This window comes from Oncorhynchus clarkii, chromosome 19 (assembly GCF_045791955.1).
Source record: "Oncorhynchus clarkii lewisi isolate Uvic-CL-2024 chromosome 19, UVic_Ocla_1.0, whole genome shotgun sequence".
Classification (NCBI taxonomy): domain Eukaryota; kingdom Metazoa; phylum Chordata; class Actinopteri; order Salmoniformes; family Salmonidae; genus Oncorhynchus; species Oncorhynchus clarkii.
The window spans coordinates 10,066,210-10,086,180 of NC_092165.1; the positions used below are offsets into that span (position 1 = coordinate 10,066,210).

A 19,971-nucleotide genomic window follows, 5' to 3' on the forward strand; every position below is an offset into this window, starting at 1 on the left:
CTCAAAGTAGCTGTCAGCAAAGTCAGCGGTAGTAAGGGGAAAAGAGTCAGGTGCGAGTGTTAGTTCACGAACGCCTTTAAATTTTTTTTATATCATTTAAAAAAAATATCTAAACCATCCCCACACTCTAGCTTCATGGCAGAGGATGACATGGGGCTAGATGGTAAACATCACGAGTCAGAACCACAGAGTATCCCTATGATCCACTGCTATTGTAATGCAAGAAGAAGAGGAGTAACGTTCCCGTGTCCGGACTGAGGGACAGACAGACCAATGTACAGATGGATGGTGGATGATGGATGCCGTTGGCTCCCCTTCAGTGATACAGCCAAGCTGCCAGCCAGAACACCGAAGGAAAACCACATCTTTGGTAGCATAGAACTCCACCTGTACTTTGTCCTCTTTCTCCCGTTCTCTTCGGGCGGGGAGCTCTGGAGCAGAGTCAAGCTTAGTCACCCACTGTTTGAACAGCAATTATGTTTGAGACGGGCAGAGTGTTTGGAAAAAGAAGGCGGAAGAGGAGGGTTTGCTCTTTGCGTCTGGCAACCAATGCCTTGAGCTTCTTTTCTGAGGGGAAATGAACGATACAGAGTATACACAGAGGGACGTTGTCCTGTTAAGGTGGTCAGGGTGTGGACTTGACTCTTCAACCTGCTAACCCCTCTCTGGTGTGTGTGTGTGTGTCACTGAGGTCAACACACACCCTCCTCTCCCACACACACACATCTCTGCCAGCTTGACCCCAGGGCTCCAATGTTAGCAGTGGGACTGGGGTGGATGTAACAGTGTTGACTCTCAGTGGGGCTGGGGTGGATGGACGTGTTGACTCTCAGTAAGGCTGGGGTGGATGGACGTGTTGACTCTCAGTGGGGCTGGGGTGGATGGACGTGTTGACTCTCAGTGGGGCTGGGGTGGATGGACGTGTTGACTGTTGACTCTCAGTGAGGCTGGGGTGGATGGACGTGTTGACTCTCAGTGGGGCTGGGGTGGATGGACGTGTTGACTGTTGACTCTCAGTGAGGCTGGGGTGGATGGACGTGTTGACTCTCAGTGGGGCTGGGGTGGATGGACGAGTTGACTCTCAGTGGGGCTGGGGTGGATGGACGTGTTGACTCTCAGTGAGGCTGGGGTGGATGGACGTGTTGACTCTCAGTGGGACTGGGGTGGATGTAACAGTGTTGACTCTCAGTGGGGTTGGGGTGGATGTAACAGTGTTGACTCTCAGTGGGGCTGGGGTGGATGGAACAGTGTTGACTCTCAGTGAGGCTGGGGTGGATGGACGTGTTGACTCTCAGTGGGGCTGGGGTGGATGGACGTGTTGACTCTCAGTGATGTAAGCTCTGATGAGACGGGCAGATTAACAGAATAAGGCAAACACAGCTCTGTGCCAAGACAGACAGACAGACAGACAGACAGAAAGACAGACAGACAGACAGACAGACAGACAGACAGACAGGCAGGCAGGCAGGCAGGCAGACAGACAGACAGACAGACAGACAGACAGACAGACAGACAGACAGACAGACAGACAGACAGACAGACAGACAGACAGACAGACAGACAACCTATGTCAATGGATAGTGTTATTTTACTAAGCAACCATCACTTTCTTATACTGTGAATACTAATAGTGGAAGGATACATTTGCATTCCCAGCAGTGCTCCCAGACCTCAAAGACAGAGGGGGGAAGCAGATTGACAGACAGAGGAAGCAGACACAGACAGACAGAGGGAGGAAGTAGACAGACAGCCAGAGAGGAGGTAGGGAGGGAGGGAGGGGGGGGGGGGGGGGAGGGAGGGAGGGAGGGAGGGAGGGAGGGAGGGAGGGAGGGAGGGAGGGAGCAAACAGGCAGACAGACAGACAGACAGACAGACAGACAGACAGACAGACAGACAGACAGACAGACAGACAGACAGACAGACAGACAGACAGACAGAGGTGTGTTATTGACAGATACATACACAGTGAGTCTGGAGGGGAGTCTAGCTCCTCCTCTCTTGTCTTCCTCCAGCAGTGTGTGAGCTGACACTTTTATATTAATTAAAATGTACTGCCCCACTGCAGCAAAAAGGGTACGCATCGCACCACTCCTCCCCCCCCTTTCTAGCCCTCTCTTCTCCTCCATCTCTCTCCTCCCATCCTCTACCTTTCTCCTTCCTACCTACCTGTCTCCCTGGGCCGATCCTCCCTGCCTGCAACCCCGTTCTGTGTTTACATGACAGATTGCTCCCCAGTGGGAACCTTAATTGCATCATTTCATGGATGCGAGTCAGTGCGGTGGCCTAGAAAAGGTAAACAGGGATCTGGATCCAGGGCCAGAGAGAGAGAGAGGGAGGGAGGGGGAGAGAGAGAGGCCTTTTTTTCAGTTTAGATGCCAAAAAACCACGACTTCTCAGGCTAAGAGAGCAAGAGAGATATAGGCTCACAATCAAACACGACACATGGCGGGCAGTGATTTGGTTCTGCCTTGTTTGTTTTGATATGTGATAAGGGTTTGGGATGAATGTTTAGGGGGGGAGGGGGGGGGGTAAAAGAAAGGTGCACATTTGTAGGAAAGCATGTCTTCATCAGTCAGTGGCTCGGTCCGGGGAATATGAGAGTTCAGCTGCCTGGGTCGGTCACGCATTACACCAGTAGTACTCCCTGAGTCAGCCATGTAAACACATGAAGTAATAGAATACACTACGCAATTAGGGGTGTGGCAAAACCAGATACACAACCAGGGGATTGACACACACGGAAACCACCATCGATGTTTATACAGGCCAAATCCAGCTCTCGCCCATAAATCAATATTGTTACAAAGCAGTGTGGGCCGTGTTGTTTTAAATCAGCCAATAGAGCAATAGGAAGACTGGAAACATGAGAGCAATGTAGATAATGTCCGTAAATCCACCCAACTTGATAAATCATCTTTCTCATGCGGTTATGTTATGACCTCTCCATAGCATGACATAAACGCTTCATTACATATGACACAAGCACTGATTAGATGTATGTTTTTATGTCACGTACACCAGATAGGTGCAGTAAAATGTGTTGTTTTAGTACTGAGAGCCTACAGCATATCTGCCACGGTGTACCCTTCAGTCGCCAGTTGTTGCGGTATTGTAAAATGGAACTGTATATACGATTAGATTACTATGGAAACCGTGATTCATCCTGAAGGAGTCTGTTTAGATGTCAAGTCAGGCTGGAGCCGATGCCATAATGACCATTTGTATGCGGTACCCTCCCTTCCAAGAAATTGTCATTGACAGACCTTAGTGGCCTCAGCCGTTATGTCCACGGCTAGACTGTATTACTAGCCATCTGTTGCAGCGCTGCAGGACTACTATGTGATATATGGAGAAACATCAGTAGTCATCTGAACTCACACCCTTTTTCCCCATGTGCAGTGCACTCCAAAAATATTTTTGATCAGTTTTTGATTTGTTAAAAAAGTTTGAAATATCCAATAAATGTTGTTCCACTTCATGATTGTGTCCCACTTGTTGTTGATTCTTCACAAAAAAATACAGTTTTATATCTTTATGTTTGAAGCCTGAAATGTGGCAAAAGGTCGCAAAGTTCAAGGGGGCCGAATACTTTCGCAAGGCACTGTATGTTTCTAAACACTTCTACATGAATGTGGATGCTACTATGATTACTGATCATCCTGAATGAATTGTGAATAATGATGTATGAGAAGGTTACAGACGCACAAATAGCATATTATATTCTTATTTACAATGAAAGTGACTCCATAATCGCAAAACTGATTTACCATTCATTTCTATTGGGCACGAAATAATCCGAAACCCAACCAAAACAAACAGCAAATGCATCCAACAAATGTGTAGAGTCACAAGCTTGATGTAGTGATTGTGTGCTATGAATATGGGAACAAATACTTAACTTTCTACTACTTTAGTACACACACGTGTGAATTTGTCCCAATACTTTCGGTCCCCTAAAATAGGGGGACTATATAAAGTGCTGTAATTTCTAAACGTTTCACCCGATATGGATGAAATTCCCCTCCAATTAAAGCTGACAGTCTGCACTTGAACCTCACAGTCGTTGTATTACTTCAAATCCAAAATGCTGTGCTGGAGTACAGAGCAAAAACAACAACAAAATGTGTCACTGTCCAAATACATTTGGAGCTCACAGTAGTGCACTATTTAGACCAGGACCTTATGAGGTAGCCCTGTGTGGTTTGGACTATTTAGGATAAATATACCATTTCAGTCCCCTATACTACCAATACGATAATGACAGGCTGTGGTCCGATTTTGGAAAAGCAACATTTTGAAACCAAAGATTTACATTTGTTCTGAGAAGTATTGCAGTTCTATAAAAGTTATACTCACTGAAATAAAATGTTTCTGGGGAAAAGGATTAAATGTATTCTTCCCCGTTCAAATCACAAAGAGTCAAATGTTTTGTCATTCTTTCTCTGTCTGTCTCCCTCTGTCTGTCTGTCTGTCTGTCCTCCCATAGTATTTGGTTGGACTACCTCTTCAGCTCATGTATACAATATTATAACATGCACTTCTAGCCATCTTGGTCCTACAAATATTTAGCATACAGACTCCTCATGTTTATTCAAAGTGCTGGGTTACACTGTTTATGACAGATATGCCGGCCAGGGCCCTATGGGAGGGGGAAAAGAAAACTAATCCAAATGAAAAGTCATGATTCATGCCACAAATAGTGTATAAACTAAAAAATACACTGCCTGCTAGCTGCTTGGACCTTGAAGCACAATTTCCCAGTTCCACTTTACGCAATTTTGATTGGCTCTAAACAGTGCACAGACAACTTAGTATTGCATTACTCTGAATACGGAGGGAGCTGCCTGAGAGGCCTGTGTGGTGAGGTGGGTGGTCCACCTCCACTATCATTACAACCAGGGAGCTTGATTGATATTTCCAGAAGGAAATTAATAATGCCATCAGTGATTGCTGTTGCTTCAGTGTGTTTGTGTGTATGTTTTTTGTGAGTGTGTGTGTGTGTGTGTGTGTGCGTGTGTGTGTGTGTGTAGGGAGAGGTGAAATTTAGAGTTTAGGTCTGAGCTTCATGCTCAATGCATTTAGTCTGTGAAATTGTATTACGGTCCTTTAATGACATGTATGCCTTAAACGCACACACTTATACAACAAGCTGCTCTAGAACCAAAAGGGGTTCTCCGGCGGTCCACATAGGAGAACCCTTTGAAGAATCCCTTTTGGTTCCAGGTAGAACCCTTTTGGGTTCCATGTAGAACCCTTTCCATAGAGGGTTTTACATTGAACCCAAAAGAGTTCTATCTGGAACCAAAAAGGGTTCTACCTGGATCCAAAAGGGGTTCTTCAAATGGTTCCCCTATGGGGACAGCTGGAGAACCCTTTTGTGTACTATAACTACAGGATCATTTGTACATTCTCATCATAAAAACTCTTTCTTTGAAAAGGAAATCCTGGGAAAGTAGTACTGAACTCCATAGCCATTGCATGCAAGTCTTCCAATGACACTCACTAAATATCTTCTAGTCTTGTCTATCAAGTCCATATCAGGGACATATGTCTCTCTCTCTCTAGTCTCGTTTATACCTGGAGCTAACAGGCGTCCTGTGCCTTGATCTTGTCCAAATTTTTTAAAATGTGACTCTTATCGGTCTGCTGTGTCCGTATTGTGACCATATTTTCCTGGTCCTTCCCTGTATGCAAATGATTTGACAGATATTATTTCGAACAAATATGTATTTATTTATTTGAATTCACATATATATACCCAACTATAACATCTTCCGTCAAGATAGAACTGCCAAAGGAGGAGGAGTTGCAGTCTACTGCAGAGAGAGCCTGCAAAGTAATGTCATACTTTCCAGGTCCATACCCAAACAGTTCGAACTACTAATTTTGAAAATTACTCTCTCCAGAAATAAGTCTCTCACTGTTGCCGCCTGCTACCGACCCCCCTCAGCTCCCAGCTGTGCCCTGGACACCATTTGTGAATTGATCGCCCCCCATCTAGCTTCAGAGTTTGTTCTGTTAGGTGACCTAAACTGGGATATGCTTAACACCCCGGCAGTCCTACAATCTAAGCTAGATGCCCTCAATCTCACTCAAATCATCAAGGAACCCACCAGGTACAACCCTAACTCTGTAAACAAGGGCACCCTCATTGACGTCATCCTGACCAACTGGCCCTCCAAATACACCTCCGCTGTCTTCAACCAGGATCTCAGCGATCACTGCCTCATTGCCTGTATCCGCTACGGAGCCGCAGTCAAACGACCACCCCTCATCACTGTCAAACGCTCCCTAAAACACTTCTGTGAGCAGGCCTTTCTAATCGACCTGGCCCGGGTATCCTGGAAGGACATTGACCTCATCCCGTCAGTTGAGGATGCCTGGTCTTTCTTTAAAAGTAACTTCCTCACCATTTTAGATAAGCATGCTCCGTTCAAAAAATGCAGAACTAAGAACAGATATAGCCCCTGGTTCACTCCAGACCTGACTGCCCTCGACCAGCACAAAAACATCCTGTGGCGGACTGCACTAACATCGAACAGTCCCCGCGATATGCAACTGTTCAGGGAAGTCAGGAACCAATACACACAGTCAGTCAGGAAAGCTAAAGCCAACTTCTTCAGGCAGAAGTTTGCATCCTGTAGCTCCAACTCCAAAAAGTTCTGGGACACTGTGAAGTCCATGGAGAACAAGAGCACCTCCTCCCAGCTGCCCACTGCACTGAGGCTAGGTAACACGGTCACCACCGATAAATCCATGATTATCGAAAACTTCAACAAGCATTTCTCAACGGCTGGCCATGCCTTCCGCCTGGCTACTCCAACCTCGTCCAACAGCTCCCCCCCCCCCGCAGCTACTCGCCCAAGCCTCTCCAGGTTCTCCTTTACCCAAATCCAGATAGCAGATGTTCTGAAAGAGCTGCAAAACCTGGACCCGTACAAATCAGCTGGGCTTGACAATCTGGACCCTCTATTCCTGAAACTATCCGCCGCCATTGTCGCAACCCCTATTACCAGCCTGTTCAACCTCTCTTTCATATCGTCTGAGATCCCCAAGGATTGGAAAGCTGCCGCAGTCATCCCCCTCTTCAAAGGGGGCGACACCCTGGACCCAAACTGTTACAGACCAATATCCATCCTGCCCTGCCTATCTAAGGTCTTCGAAAGCCAAGTCAACAAACAGATCACTGACCATCTTGAATCCCACCGTACCTTCTCCGCTGTGCAATCTGGTTTCCGAGCTGGTCACGGGTGTACCTCAGCCACGCTCAAGGTGCTAAACGATATCATAACCGCCATCGATAAAAGACAGTACTGTGCAGCCGTCTTCATAGACCTTGCCAAGGCTTTCGACTCTGTCAATCACCGTATTCTTATTGGCAGACTCAGTAGCCTCGGTTTTTCGGATGACTGCCTTGCCTGGTTCACCAATTACTTTGCAGACAGAGTTCAGTGTGTCAAATCGGAGGGCATGCTGTCCGGTCCTCTGGCAGTCTCTATGGGGGTGCCACAGGGTTCAATTCTCGGGCCGACTCTTTTCTCTGTATATATCAATGATGTTTCTCATGCTGCGGGCGATTCCCTGATCCACCTCTACGCAGACGACACCATTCTATATACTTCCGGCCCGTCCTTGGACACTGTGCTATCTAACCTCCAAACGAGCTTCAATGCCATACAGCACTCCTTCCGTGGCCTCCAACTGCTCTTAAACGCTAGTAAAACCAAATGCATGCTTTTCAACCGTTCGCTGCCTGCACCCGCACGCCTGACCAGCATCACCACCCTGGATGGTTCCGACCTTGAATATGTGGACATCTATAAGTACCTAGGTGTCTGGCTAGACTCTAAACTCTCCTTCCAGACCCATATCAAACATCTCCAATCGAAAATCAAATCAAGAGTCGGCTTTCTATTCCGCAACAAAGCCTCCTTCACTCACGCCGCCAAACTTACCCTAGTAAAACTGACTATCCTACCGATCCTCGACTTCGGCGATGTCATCTACAAAATTGCTTCCAACACTCTACTCAGCAAACTGGATGCAGTTTATCACAGTGCCATCCGTTTTGTCACTAAAGCACCTTATACCACCCACCACTGCGACTTGTATGCTCTAATCGGCTGGCCCTCGCTACATATTCGTCGCCAGACCCACTGGCTCCAGCTCATCTACAAGTCCATGCTAGGTAAAGCTCCGCCTTATCTCAGTTCACTGGTTACGATGGCAACACCCATCCGTAGCACGCGCTCCAGCAGGTGTATCTCACTGATCATCCCTAAAGCCAACACCTCATTTGGCCGCCTTTCGTTCCAGTTCTCTGCTGCCTGTGATTGGAACGAATTGCAAAAATCACTGAAGTTGGAGACTTTTATCTCCCTCACCAACTTCAAACATCTGCTATCTGAGCAGCTAACCGATCGCTGCAGCTGTACATAGTCTATTGGTAAATAGCCCACCCATTTTCACCTACCTCATCCCCATACTGTTTTTATTTATTTATTTTTCTGCTCTTTTGCACACCAATATCTCTACCTTTACATAACCATCTGATCATTTATCACTCCAGTGTTAATCTGCATAATTGTAATTATTTGCCTACCTTCTCATGCCTTTTGCACACAATGTATATATAGACTCCCCTTTTTTCTACTGTGTTATTGACTTGTTAATTGTTTACTCCATGTGTAACTCTGTGTTGTCTGTTCACACTGCTATGCCTTATCTTGGCCAGGTCGCAGTTGCAAATGAGAACTTGTTCTCAACTAGCCTACCTGGTTAAATAAAGGTGAAATAAAAAAAAAAAATAAAAAAAAACATATTAATGACAGTCAATGGTGCCACCTGTAAATGATTTTAGAGGGAGGGATAATAGCCAGTTTCCCTGTCCAGATCCAGCTATGCAACGTGTGCTTGACTTCCTCCGGAGGTGGGCTGGAAGATCTGATCACGCGTCTCGATAGTTTACACCTGTCTAAAAATGTGGGCACAACCAAGTGGTATCGATGTACCAAGTCTGGAACCAACAGGAACCTGAACAGCTTCTATCCCCAAGCCATAAGACCGTTAAATAGTTAAATAGTAATCAATAGCTACCTGGACGGTCTGCATTGACCCTTTTTGTACCAACTCTTTTGTCTCATCACATATGCTGCTGTTACTGTTTACTGTCTATCCTGTTGCCTAGTAACTTCCCTACCTACATTATATGTACATATCTACCCCAATTACCTCATACCCCTGCATATTGACTCGGTACTGGTGCCCCGTGTACACTGAGTGTACAAGAACACATGGATCTTTCCATGATGTAGACTGACCAGGTGAATCAAATCAAATTGTATTTGTCCCATGCTTACTTACAGGTGAAAGCTATGATCCCTTATTGATGTCACTTGTTAAATCCACTTTAATGCGTGTAGATGAAGGGGAGGAGACAGTTTATAGAAGACCCGGAAGTAAAAGCCCCGTAAGTAAGCTCTTAGTCAACACCTGTTGTTCACAAAGCATGTGACAAATACAATTTGATTTGATTTAAACTTCTCTCTCTTTCTCCCTCCCTCCCTGAACAGTAGCTTTGCTTAACAGACTTTTAAATTTAAGTAAACTTTAGGGAACACTTTGGCCGATGATCCACATTGGCCCTTGGGCTGGCTTTCCCCAAACATTTTCTCAACATCTGTCACGACTTCCGCCGAAGTTGGTCTCTCTCCTTGTTCGGGCGGCGGTCGATGTCACCGGCTTTCTAGTCACCACCGATCCATGTTTCATTTTCATTTTGTTTTGTCTTCATTACACACACCTGGTTTCCACACCTGGTTTCCAGGTTTCCATGTGTCTCTCCTCAGGCCGGTGGTGGCTGATCCACTCCAGCAGTCTGAGGTGCGGTAGGTCCCTCCGCCCCCTCTGGACATCGAGGGGGCCCCGGCGTATACTGTGCGAGTCATCATGGACTCAAGACGTTGGGCGAGGGGCCTTCAGTACCTCGTGGAGTGGGAGGGGTACGGTCAGGAGGAGAGATGCTGGGTGCCGGTGGAGGACATCCTGGATCCGTCATTACTTCAGGAATTTCACCGTCTCCACCCGGATCGCCCTGCGTCTCGTCCTCCGGGTCGTCCCCGAGGCCGGTGTCGGCGCGCGGCTCAAGGGGGGGGGGGGGGGGGGGGGGGGGGCGGTACTGTCACGACTTCCGCCGAAGTTGGTACCTCTCCTTGTTCGGGCGGCGTTCGGCGGTCGACGTCACCGGCTTTCTAGTCACCACCGATCCATGTTTCATTTTAGTTTTGTTTTGTCTTCATTATACACACCTGGTTTCCATTCCATAATCAATGTTCTTTATTTAACCCTCCGGCTTCCCTTTCTGTTTTGTGAGTGATTGTCATTGTCATGTGGGTTCGTTCTTTGTGCTCTGGATATTTGTGTTTGTCCTTGTTGGAACATTGCTTACACTTTGAGTAAATTCGTATTATTACTCATACCTGTGTCCTGCGCCTGACTCCGCTTATCCATTCACCTAATCGCTGACAACATCCCTCTGTACACTTTACCTAGCTAGAGAAAAAACCTTCTGTGACGGTGGAAATTTGGTGAGTAAAATCACATTTTATTTGTCACATGCTTCGTAAACAACAGGTGTAGAATAATAGTGAAATACTCAGTGACGTACATGAAATGAAGCACTTCCCAGCACTGGGCCACAACAGACAGACAGACAGACAGACAGGCAGACAGACAGGCGGACAGACAGACAGACAGACAGACAGACAGACAGACAGACAGACAGGCAGGCAGGCAGGCAGGCAGACAGACAGGCAGGCAGGCAGACAGAGGGGGCAACCTATGTCAATGGATAGTGTTCTTTTACTAAGCAAACATCACTTGCTTATACTGTTAATACTATAGTGGAAGGATGTTACGCTATTGATTTACACTCATAGAACAGTAAAAGACTGTCCGGCTCGACATGTCAATCTCAGAAATCTAGAAATCTAAGGCCAAATATACTAGCTCCTGTAGACAACCTCTGCGTGCTCAGATCTAACATTACGAGGATACATTTAAGGTGAGGTCACTGTTCCACACCCTGGCAGAAGGCCTCAATCTGTCTCCATTTGTAATCATCCTGCAACAACCTATCGTTTCCTTTCCTGCTGAATCAAGGATTGTTAGTCACATAGAAATATAATGAATAGATTCTATGACTATTTTCTACGGGTTGTTATTCAAGAAGAAACAATCTGCTCTATGCTACATCGTCACCCTAAACGTCATCATCAAACAGACACTGTGACGAGGTTTTCAGACATGCTATAAACTTTAATAGACATATAGATATTTCTGAAAAGAAACAAAGATAGCCCTAGGTTTTATTTACAATACATGATCAAAATCAAAATCCTCACATACAGCGGCAAAAACAATTGTAGAGAACTTAAATAACTTTGTTTGCGTAACTACTTAAATAATGAAAACGGTTACTCTATTTTATTCACACCACGCCGTCTCAGCAGCTAAAATGCAAGTTTCACATTAAGTGCTAAAATTATAGTATCGACTTTACAGCATGAGTTCCATTTGACGCATTATAGACCAGAGAGAACTCTGGCGAGACAGAGGTTCAACAGCTGCTGTCATTGAAGATACAGAGGAGAAAACAAAACAGAGAGAGAGAGAGAGAGAGAGAGAGAGAGAGTAAGAGGAATTGGAAAACCCTGAACACTTCTAACCATGCTTAGAACGAGAACTCAAAACAAAATATGATCATAGAAATAAAGACATTCCAATTGTGTGGGGGGCAGGCACTTAAAAAAGACAACATTGGCACAAGATGTAAGAGGTTGCTTTGATCTTTGCTGAACTACTGTCAGGAGACTCAAGATTAATACGGTATCAAGGAATTTGCAATGGCACTATATCAAATGAACCAATCCTGATCAACCTGTAGATTAGTGGCGTTACGCGATGTGTTTTATACAGTCTTCAGATGAAAGACAACACATCGATGGGCTCCAACATAATTAGTCTTTTTTTAATTGTCGTTTGGCTCGCCGAAGAAGGTTTAGATCCCTGGCTTTGAGATGAGCAAAGTCTTCTTTATGCTGTTCATTTGTTAAGGGATCACAGTTCACCACAAAGTGGATCAAAGAAGTCTGGGTTCATACTTGACACATTTTATCATTCCATCTGTCTTATCTGAACGTCTCACAGTATGTAGAGTAGAGCGTCTGGTGTGAAACCAACTTTCATCTGATCTACCTGGAGGAACTCTTCTCATCCGACTGTGTTGGTGGCCTAAAACAAAGACCAAACAACGACCGTTATGCTGCAGTTGAGCGCCACAGACAGAGGCGTACTACGGGAAGGAAACACAGAGAGAGCCTTGTGTTGTGTCTCAGTGGTTGGTTACAAACTCTTCCATTCAGGTGTAGACACGCGTGGCCTTTAACACACGGTGCTGATCTGTACTGCACGTGTCACTGTGTGTTTTTATACAGTGGAAAAACACTGCATACATTGTGTTTGTGTGTTAGCAAAAAATTACCAAAAAAATATGATTTTTTTTAAGCTTAATGCAAAACCACTCTCTACAAACACCGTCCTCTCCCATACATTATCACAGTTAAAAAAATAAACCCTCCTCTATCGAAACAATAGTAACGCTATATTATTTAGCAAGGCTAAGTAGTACTTAGTTCAGCTCTTTATGTATGAAATATCCATCAGCTTCTGTCCCTGTAGAACGACCACTGAAGTTGTGTAGCGAGTGTGTGTGTGTGTGTTCAGTATGAGAGATTAAGAGTGAGATTTGACCTGCTGCGTGCCACTGTGTTAGTGTGTGTGTGTGTTCATTTGACCTGCTGCGTGCCACTGTGTTAGTGTGTGTGTTCAGTGTGAGAGATTTGACCTGCTGCGTGCCACTGTGTTAGTGTGTGTGTGTGTGTGTGTGTTCATTTGACCTGCTGCGTGCCACTGTGTTAGTGTGTGTGTGTGTGTTCATTTGACCTGCTGCGTGCCACTGTGTTAGTGTGTGTGTGTGTGTGTGTGTGTGTTCATTTGACCTGCTGCGTGCCACTGTGTTAGTGTGTGTGTGTGTGTGTGTTCATTTGACCTGCTGCGTGCCACTGTGTTAGTGTGTGTGTGTGTGTGTGTTCAGTGTGAGAGATTTGACCTGCTGCGTGCCACTGTGTTAGTGTGTGTGTGTTCATTTGAGCTGCTGCGTGCCACTGTGTTAGTGTGTGTGTGTGTGTGTGTGTGTGTTCAGTGTGAGAGATTTGACCTGCTGCGTGCCACTGTGTTAGTGTGTGTGTGTGTGTGTGTGTGTGTGTGTTCATTTGACCTTCTGCGTGCCACTGTGTTAGTGTGTGTGTGTGTGTGTGTGTTCATTTGACCTGCTGCGTGCCACTGTGTTAGTTAGTGTGTGTGTGTGTTCAGTGTGAGAGATTTGACCTGCTGCGTGCCACTGTGTTAGTGTGTGACAACGTCACTGCTGTATGACACCGTACTATAGTCCCAACATAATCGTCTGCCCTTGATTGTGAAACACAAAAAACATGACATTACAGTGCGTGGAGTTGATGACTCCATTACAAATGTATCAAACTGCCGTTGACATTGGGAGTGCAAAGCTATGAGCTCTATCCTAACAATGTCATAGACTCTGTCCCTAATGGCACCCTTGTTCCGTATGATGCTCACTATTTTTGACGTGGGCCCATAGGGCTCTGGTCAAAAGTAGTGCACTCTACGGGGAATAGGGTGCCATTTGGGACACAACCATATAAACTCTATCGATACCTGTTGAGTCCAAAGACACTCATTCTTCAGCTATGGATCCATTCTGTACATTGGCAGCATGTCAAGTGAGCGATGAACAACAAATCTATACCGCTGTATCATGAAGTATCATAACGTAGCTTTTTCTATGAAGATGTGCCCACAAAACATCACCCGGAGAAAACAGTGGGTCAAAATAACAATAATCATTATTATTACTGTGACATCGGTCTATTGGTCGTTCATATTAGTGCCTTTAGACAAGATAGTACAGGACTCTGCATGGGGCTCTATACACGGCACAGTAAGATTTTCAGAAACTCTTCAGTCAGTGTCAGTATTATTGCATTGCTGATGCTGAAGAGATTGGCATGTTCATTTAAAGGCTGTATATAGACTGTGTTGTGTTGGTGAAGGCAGACCCAAAGCTAACCCCCAGTATTGGGCTGTCCACTCTCCAGTCCTGGGGGATAACTTAAGTCACCACGCCTCCGCCCGCCTCGCCGTGTTTCAGCTCAGGCGACTCCCCTTCGCTCTCTGTAAGGCTTCAGTCAAAATGGTCGCTGTTTTTTTGTTGTTGTGTGGAGAGAACCGCGAGGGGGTCTCCCTCTGTTCTCAGCAGGGGTGCAGTGCTAATATCAAGTCATCTGCATGGGGGTTCCAGAGTGGGAGAGAGAGGAGAATAACTTTCTCCTGGAGAAGAAGAGTATAAAAGAGCTTATGTAGCCACGGTGGAGGTCCAACCATTAGACCGTAGACGACGATTGCCATGCATTCAATCATCACGTTGCTGTGTCTGTCTGTGTGATGGTCTCTGGAGGGATGCTTGGCCCGGATGCCTGGTGTACGTAGCCTACCGGAGCTTATGGGCAGGAAGATGACCAGAGTCTGGGTGTTGACGGGGACAGGGTACGCCCAGACAGGGGGGTGTGTCTCAGGGGTGAATCACGGAGGAGGGAGGCTCTGCTTGGGCTTCTCCGGTGGTTGAGCAAGGGGGCCGGGGGGGGGGGGGGTTGCGGTGGGAGTGGACCCCCTCCCCATGCCCCTATACCATGTAGCTAGTGAGGTTCAGCAGGTACGAGGTCATGTCTATGATGTGGTCCAGGATGCCGTCCTTCTCCTGGTCGCTAGGCATGCCCCGCTCGCCCTTCTCACACTGGGCGCCCGAGTAGCCGCTCTTACACAGGCAGCTGTGGGGCTCAACACACACGCCTCCGTTACGGCAGGCCGGCTCGCATTTAGCTGTGAGAGAGAGAGAGAGAGTGAGAGAGAGAGAGAGAGAGAGAGAGAGAGAGAGAGAGAGAGAGAGAGAGAGAGAGAGAGAGAGAGAGAGAGATATTGACTATCTTGACAAGCGATAACAAAACATTCATAAACCCTTTATGTGGGTCCACTATGGATCCAAACTAGTCCATTTGATAAATATCAACATCACTCAAGATATACAGTAGAATTCTTCACATTATTGTGCAACTCTTGTTATACAGTAGGTCTCAGCCACTCTGCAGAGGGTTATTATGTAATGCTATACTAATATTGTAGTTTATGGTTGAACACTTCAGACAGCACTTTTCTCTGACTCACCCACTCTGCAGAAGGGTCCCTCCCAGCCGGTGCTGCAGCAACACTTCCCGGTGGGGGTGCAGTGTCCATTCTTACACTGCCGTGAGCAGGCCGTTCCCAGCAGCTCCGGGGCCTCCACCTGTCTCTGACACTCCTTAGGGACCGCGGGCCTGCAGGGGCCACACAGGGAGGGCAACGGTCACACACTCTAAAGGCTCATGCACACTGTTCTGAGGCATTACATACGGATATGTGGCCTTTCTTTCACACACACACACACACACACACACACACACACACACACACACACACACACACACACACACACACACACACACACACACACACACACACTAGAGGCAGCAGCAGTGGTGCCATAGCAGCAGAACACTTAACCATGCACAACATGGAAGAGGAAACGGCTCCACCAGAATGTGCCTTTACAGAACATTGATGTGATGGAAAGGAGTCATGGAGGGATAACGAATGTTTGAGTACGGAGAGACTCTGTGTGTGACAGGGTTCTTTCTGGAATATTCTGTTTCTGGAATGTTGTTAAATGAGTTTTTGAGTATAATAATTCATTTGGAGCATCAGAGGTTGGGAGGCTGGGAGAATGGTGGACTGACTGAATGACTGGACCAGGGTTTTATTTCCACTGAGGACATGATGCTCTCTGTTTTCCATACCACTACCACTGTGTGTGTCTGTGTGTGTGTGTGTGTGTGTGTGTGTGTGTGTGTGTGTGTGTGTGTGTGTGTGAGTGTGGTGTGTCTAGGCCACCGGGAACAGGCCACCGAGAACAGCCATTTGCTGCTGCAATTCAGCATGACAGGAGACTCATAAACACCCCCCACACACACACACAGAGATGTAGCACACACCCGCAAACATATCCAACCACACTGCCAACAGGCAGCATACTAAACAGACATATTGTGATCATCTCATAACAAGACAAACATTGAACACACGCACTGGCCCAAAGGAGGCTTAGAGTATGATCATTTCATATCACGCTCCAGCCCGGGCTCAAAAACCTGGAAATAATATAGCAGCGTTCTACGTGAAGGAATTCAAATGTGAATTGCCTGTTAGCTTGTGTGTGTTCCTGTGTGTGTGGATGGGGCCAAACAGCATCGACGAATGAGGCAAGACAAGCCTCAGCCAGGCAGTGTATTGACATATCCATCAGGCACACACACACACACACACACACACACACACACACACACACACACACACACACACAGTGGTAGTGGTATGGAAAACAGAGAGCCTGGTGGAAGTGCTGTGGAGTGGTCAGTGCATGCGTGTAGAGTCTGTTTTGATGATGATAATGATGCGAGTGTGTGTGTGTGCCTGCTGGACTCTCTGCCTGCTGGACTCTCTGGGTGCTGTAGAGACCTAATGCTGTAGATAAATAACGCTGAGGGATATCAAATCAAATGTATTTATATAGCCCTTCGTACATCAGCTGATATCTCAAAGTGCTGTACAGAAACCCAGCCTAAAACCCCAAACAGCAAGCAATGCAGGTGTAGAAGCACGATAATGCTGTAGAGACATTTAATGCTATAGCGAGATAATCCTGGACAGAATATAATGCTCTAAATAGATAATGCTGTAGAGAGCTAAAGCTGGGGAGAGCTCTAATGCTGTAGAGAGATAAAGCTGGGGAGAGCTCTAATGCTGTAGAGAGATAATGCTGGGGAGAGCTCTAATGCTGTAGAGAGATAATGCTGGGGAGACCTCTAATGTTGTAGAGAGATAATGCTGGGGAGACCTCTAATGCTGTAGAGAGATAATGCTGGGGAGAGCTCTAATGCTGTAGAGAGATAAAGCTGGGGAGAGCTCTAATGCTGTAGAGAGATAATGCTATAGAGAAATAATGCTATAGAGATCTAATGACCAATGGACAGACAGAAGCCACAACTGAATGTGATATTGGGGTCTGGTTGTGAATGAACTGACTTACTGACTGTGGTTGGTTAGTGCTCAAAGGAGGGGCTCCTGGCCTGTGTTGTGTGTGTGAGTGAGTTAGGGGGTCCTGGTCAGGGTTCTGGGGGTATGTGAGTGGGGTGTCAAGACACCGTGGCTGGGAGAGTGTTGTTCTGACAGCCACATTGACTGATGGCAGTCCCGGGGCAGTACCAGAGCCTAGAGGGGGTCTCTAGAGGGGTGGGGGGCAATTCCCATGCTCCGCTCCCCTCAGAACCCACCCAACCCTGTGCCTTTTCTCATCCACACTCTGGGCCTTTGTTGTGACAGGCTGCACGTAGTTAAAACAGAGAGAAGGAGGGACAGAAAGAGAGAGGGTGGGAGAGTGATGGAGTTGAGAGAAAGAGACCAGGGTGAGAGAGAGAGAAAAGGGGGACAGCTAGTCCCTGGAGGATTGGGGTACAACACTGTTAATAGTGTCAGGCGGGCAGGGGTCAGCCACGGCTATTGCCCCTCATCAGTTTGTATTAGTACCATGGGTGGCCATGGTCCCGGGTGAAAACAACACCTGCCTGAGCGCCACTTGACAAAGGCAGCTGGGTCAACAGGCACTGTGGGAATGTATAAACTCGGCGAGGACACTTGCATAAAACACAGACTGATGAAGACTGATAAATTAAAGGAGGGCAGCTTATTAGTTTGAGTGTCCACGGGGCTGGGCCAGGCTGGTCCCAATGATTTATATATACACTAGATGACTAATAGGGGGCGCTGTTTTGAAGCCCCCTGAGCCTCCATCTTGGCACTCCCTCACATTGTAATTTTTTGGGGGAGCTTTAGACATGCATTTATTAATGTCTACATTCGTTTTGCCACATTCATTGTATTACAGACACCTTAATGCATAATCTTAAATTATATTATGTGAGCTAAACATAAAAATAAAAAAAAATTCTTTAAAGTATATATATTTTTTATTACTAATGTTACTGTCCCCGCTACAACAAAACAAAACAAAAATATTTCAATACATGTCATTTTGACCTTAAAACATTTAATTGAAATACTGTAGAATTCCATGAATTCCTATGGAGGACTGCTCCTACTGGGGGGAGTGCCAATATGGCCGACCGGTGGCTTCAAAAACCTCTCAATGGCCAATACATATCATCAGCCATCTAGGGTTTGTATACATTATTGGCTGGTTCCCAAAACTTAGAAAAAAGGGTTCCAAAGGGGTTCTTGGGCTGTCCCCATAGGAGAACCCTTTTTGGTTACATGTAGAACCTGTTTAGAACCATTTAGAACCCTCTGTGTTCTACCTGGAACCATACAGCGTTCTTCAAACGGTTCTCAAATGTGGACAGCAGAAGAACTCTTTTAGGTTCTAGATAGCTTCTTTTTTTCAAAGTGTAGTCCTAGTGGCTGGAGGGAGGCGTTGTGGTGGTGGGGTGGAGGGATGTATGGAACTCTGCTTGGCTCAGCTGCCTCCCTTCCCACCTCCCCCTTTGTTCCAGAACAGGAGACATCCGCCAGGGACCATATGCTGAGCCTGATCCCTGATCAGCTCCCTCTTACTCACAACACAGCCCTCTTTATAATATCTCACCGCCTCAAAAGTCACCCCAGATCAAATCATACAGCTGATTGATATAGGGGATGCTATTAGTGAGGGATACTCTAACGACTATCAGATTTATTTCACTTAAAGCTTTGATAGTGATGGGTGGCTGGTAGCCTGGGAGTTGGTGGGGAGGGTTTTTGGGAAGGAATGTGTTGGGCTATGTGCTGGGGCTTGCTTGATTGGCATGAAGTGTATGTGAGAAAAAAGCCCTGGAGTGGTGGTGTACATTGTGCCTCCCAACAATGGCTAAATCAAACGGCCCAGTGTGAGTCCTTTGGCTTTTTTGTCATCCGGCTCCATTGTTTGGGGGCTTCTTTGTGGTTTCATCCCTTGTTTTAATTGTGTCAGAAATGTACTGTGTATTGTAGGAGCCAGGGCCATTCAGTGGAGCTGTGGAGCAGCTTTGTCAAGGGCAGGACCACAGTAGTGCAGCAGCAAGATTTAGGAGGGACATCTGAATAAAAGAGCTGGCTTTTTTTAGCCAGCATATTGGGAGCTGGGAGCTACCGTACCACACACACTGAACACGCACGCACGCACACACACCTCCCTGCTCCTTCTCCCCAGTGCGTCCTGTAATTTGTGACTTCCATAGTGACTTCATAAAGGAGAGCCCTATTCTATGTCCACTGGGTCTTCTCAACCTCTTTACTCAACACAATTCAACCAGAGGACTGCACCTGACTCAACTAAACCTAAATTGTGTGAAAAGTATATTATGACACAGGAGAACAATTTCCTCCCTCTTTGGATAAAAGCCTGTTTAGATGGAAAGACAACTTGTTTTATCACCGTTATCAGCAGGAGTTCTTACTGTTTCAACTGTCTCTCCCCCCATTCAGGTTCCAGATGGAATCGTGAGGACTGGATAGAATTTGGTTTTGAATAAAACGTGGCTCTGTCCCTTCCATTCTTATACGCGATAAACAACCTGGCAGTTACATACTGTACAGCTTTACAATGTGGCCAGTGACATCCTCCCCCACATAACCAACCCACCCAATACCCAGAGGCGGTGTTTGTTTGTGTCTCTCCTCTCTCAAGGAATGAAGCCTCCTCCTCCTCTGCTT

General features: G+C 46.4%; 1 protein-coding gene across 2 annotated transcripts in view; it reads right to left on the reverse strand.

Moving 5' to 3' along the window:
* Window positions 1-12,215: 12,215 nt before the first annotated feature.
* Window positions 12,216-19,971, reverse strand: part of LOC139374705 (hedgehog-interacting protein-like) — a 76,869-nt gene continuing 69,113 nt past the window's right edge. The window contains exons 12-14 of one of the 2 annotated variants that reach the window (XR_011627723.1): window positions 15,358-15,506; window positions 13,277-15,015; window positions 12,216-13,210 (exon numbers count right to left, since the gene is read on the reverse strand). Coding sequence is in view for 1 of the 2 variants with exons in the window: in XM_071115803.1 (XP_070971904.1) it covers window positions 14,819-15,015; window positions 15,358-15,506 (346 nt within the window). In the remaining variant the exon portion in view is untranslated. Of the gene's footprint in view, window positions 15,016-15,357; window positions 15,507-19,971 lie in introns of both variants that reach the window. The other variant, XM_071115803.1, reaches the window with a different exon arrangement.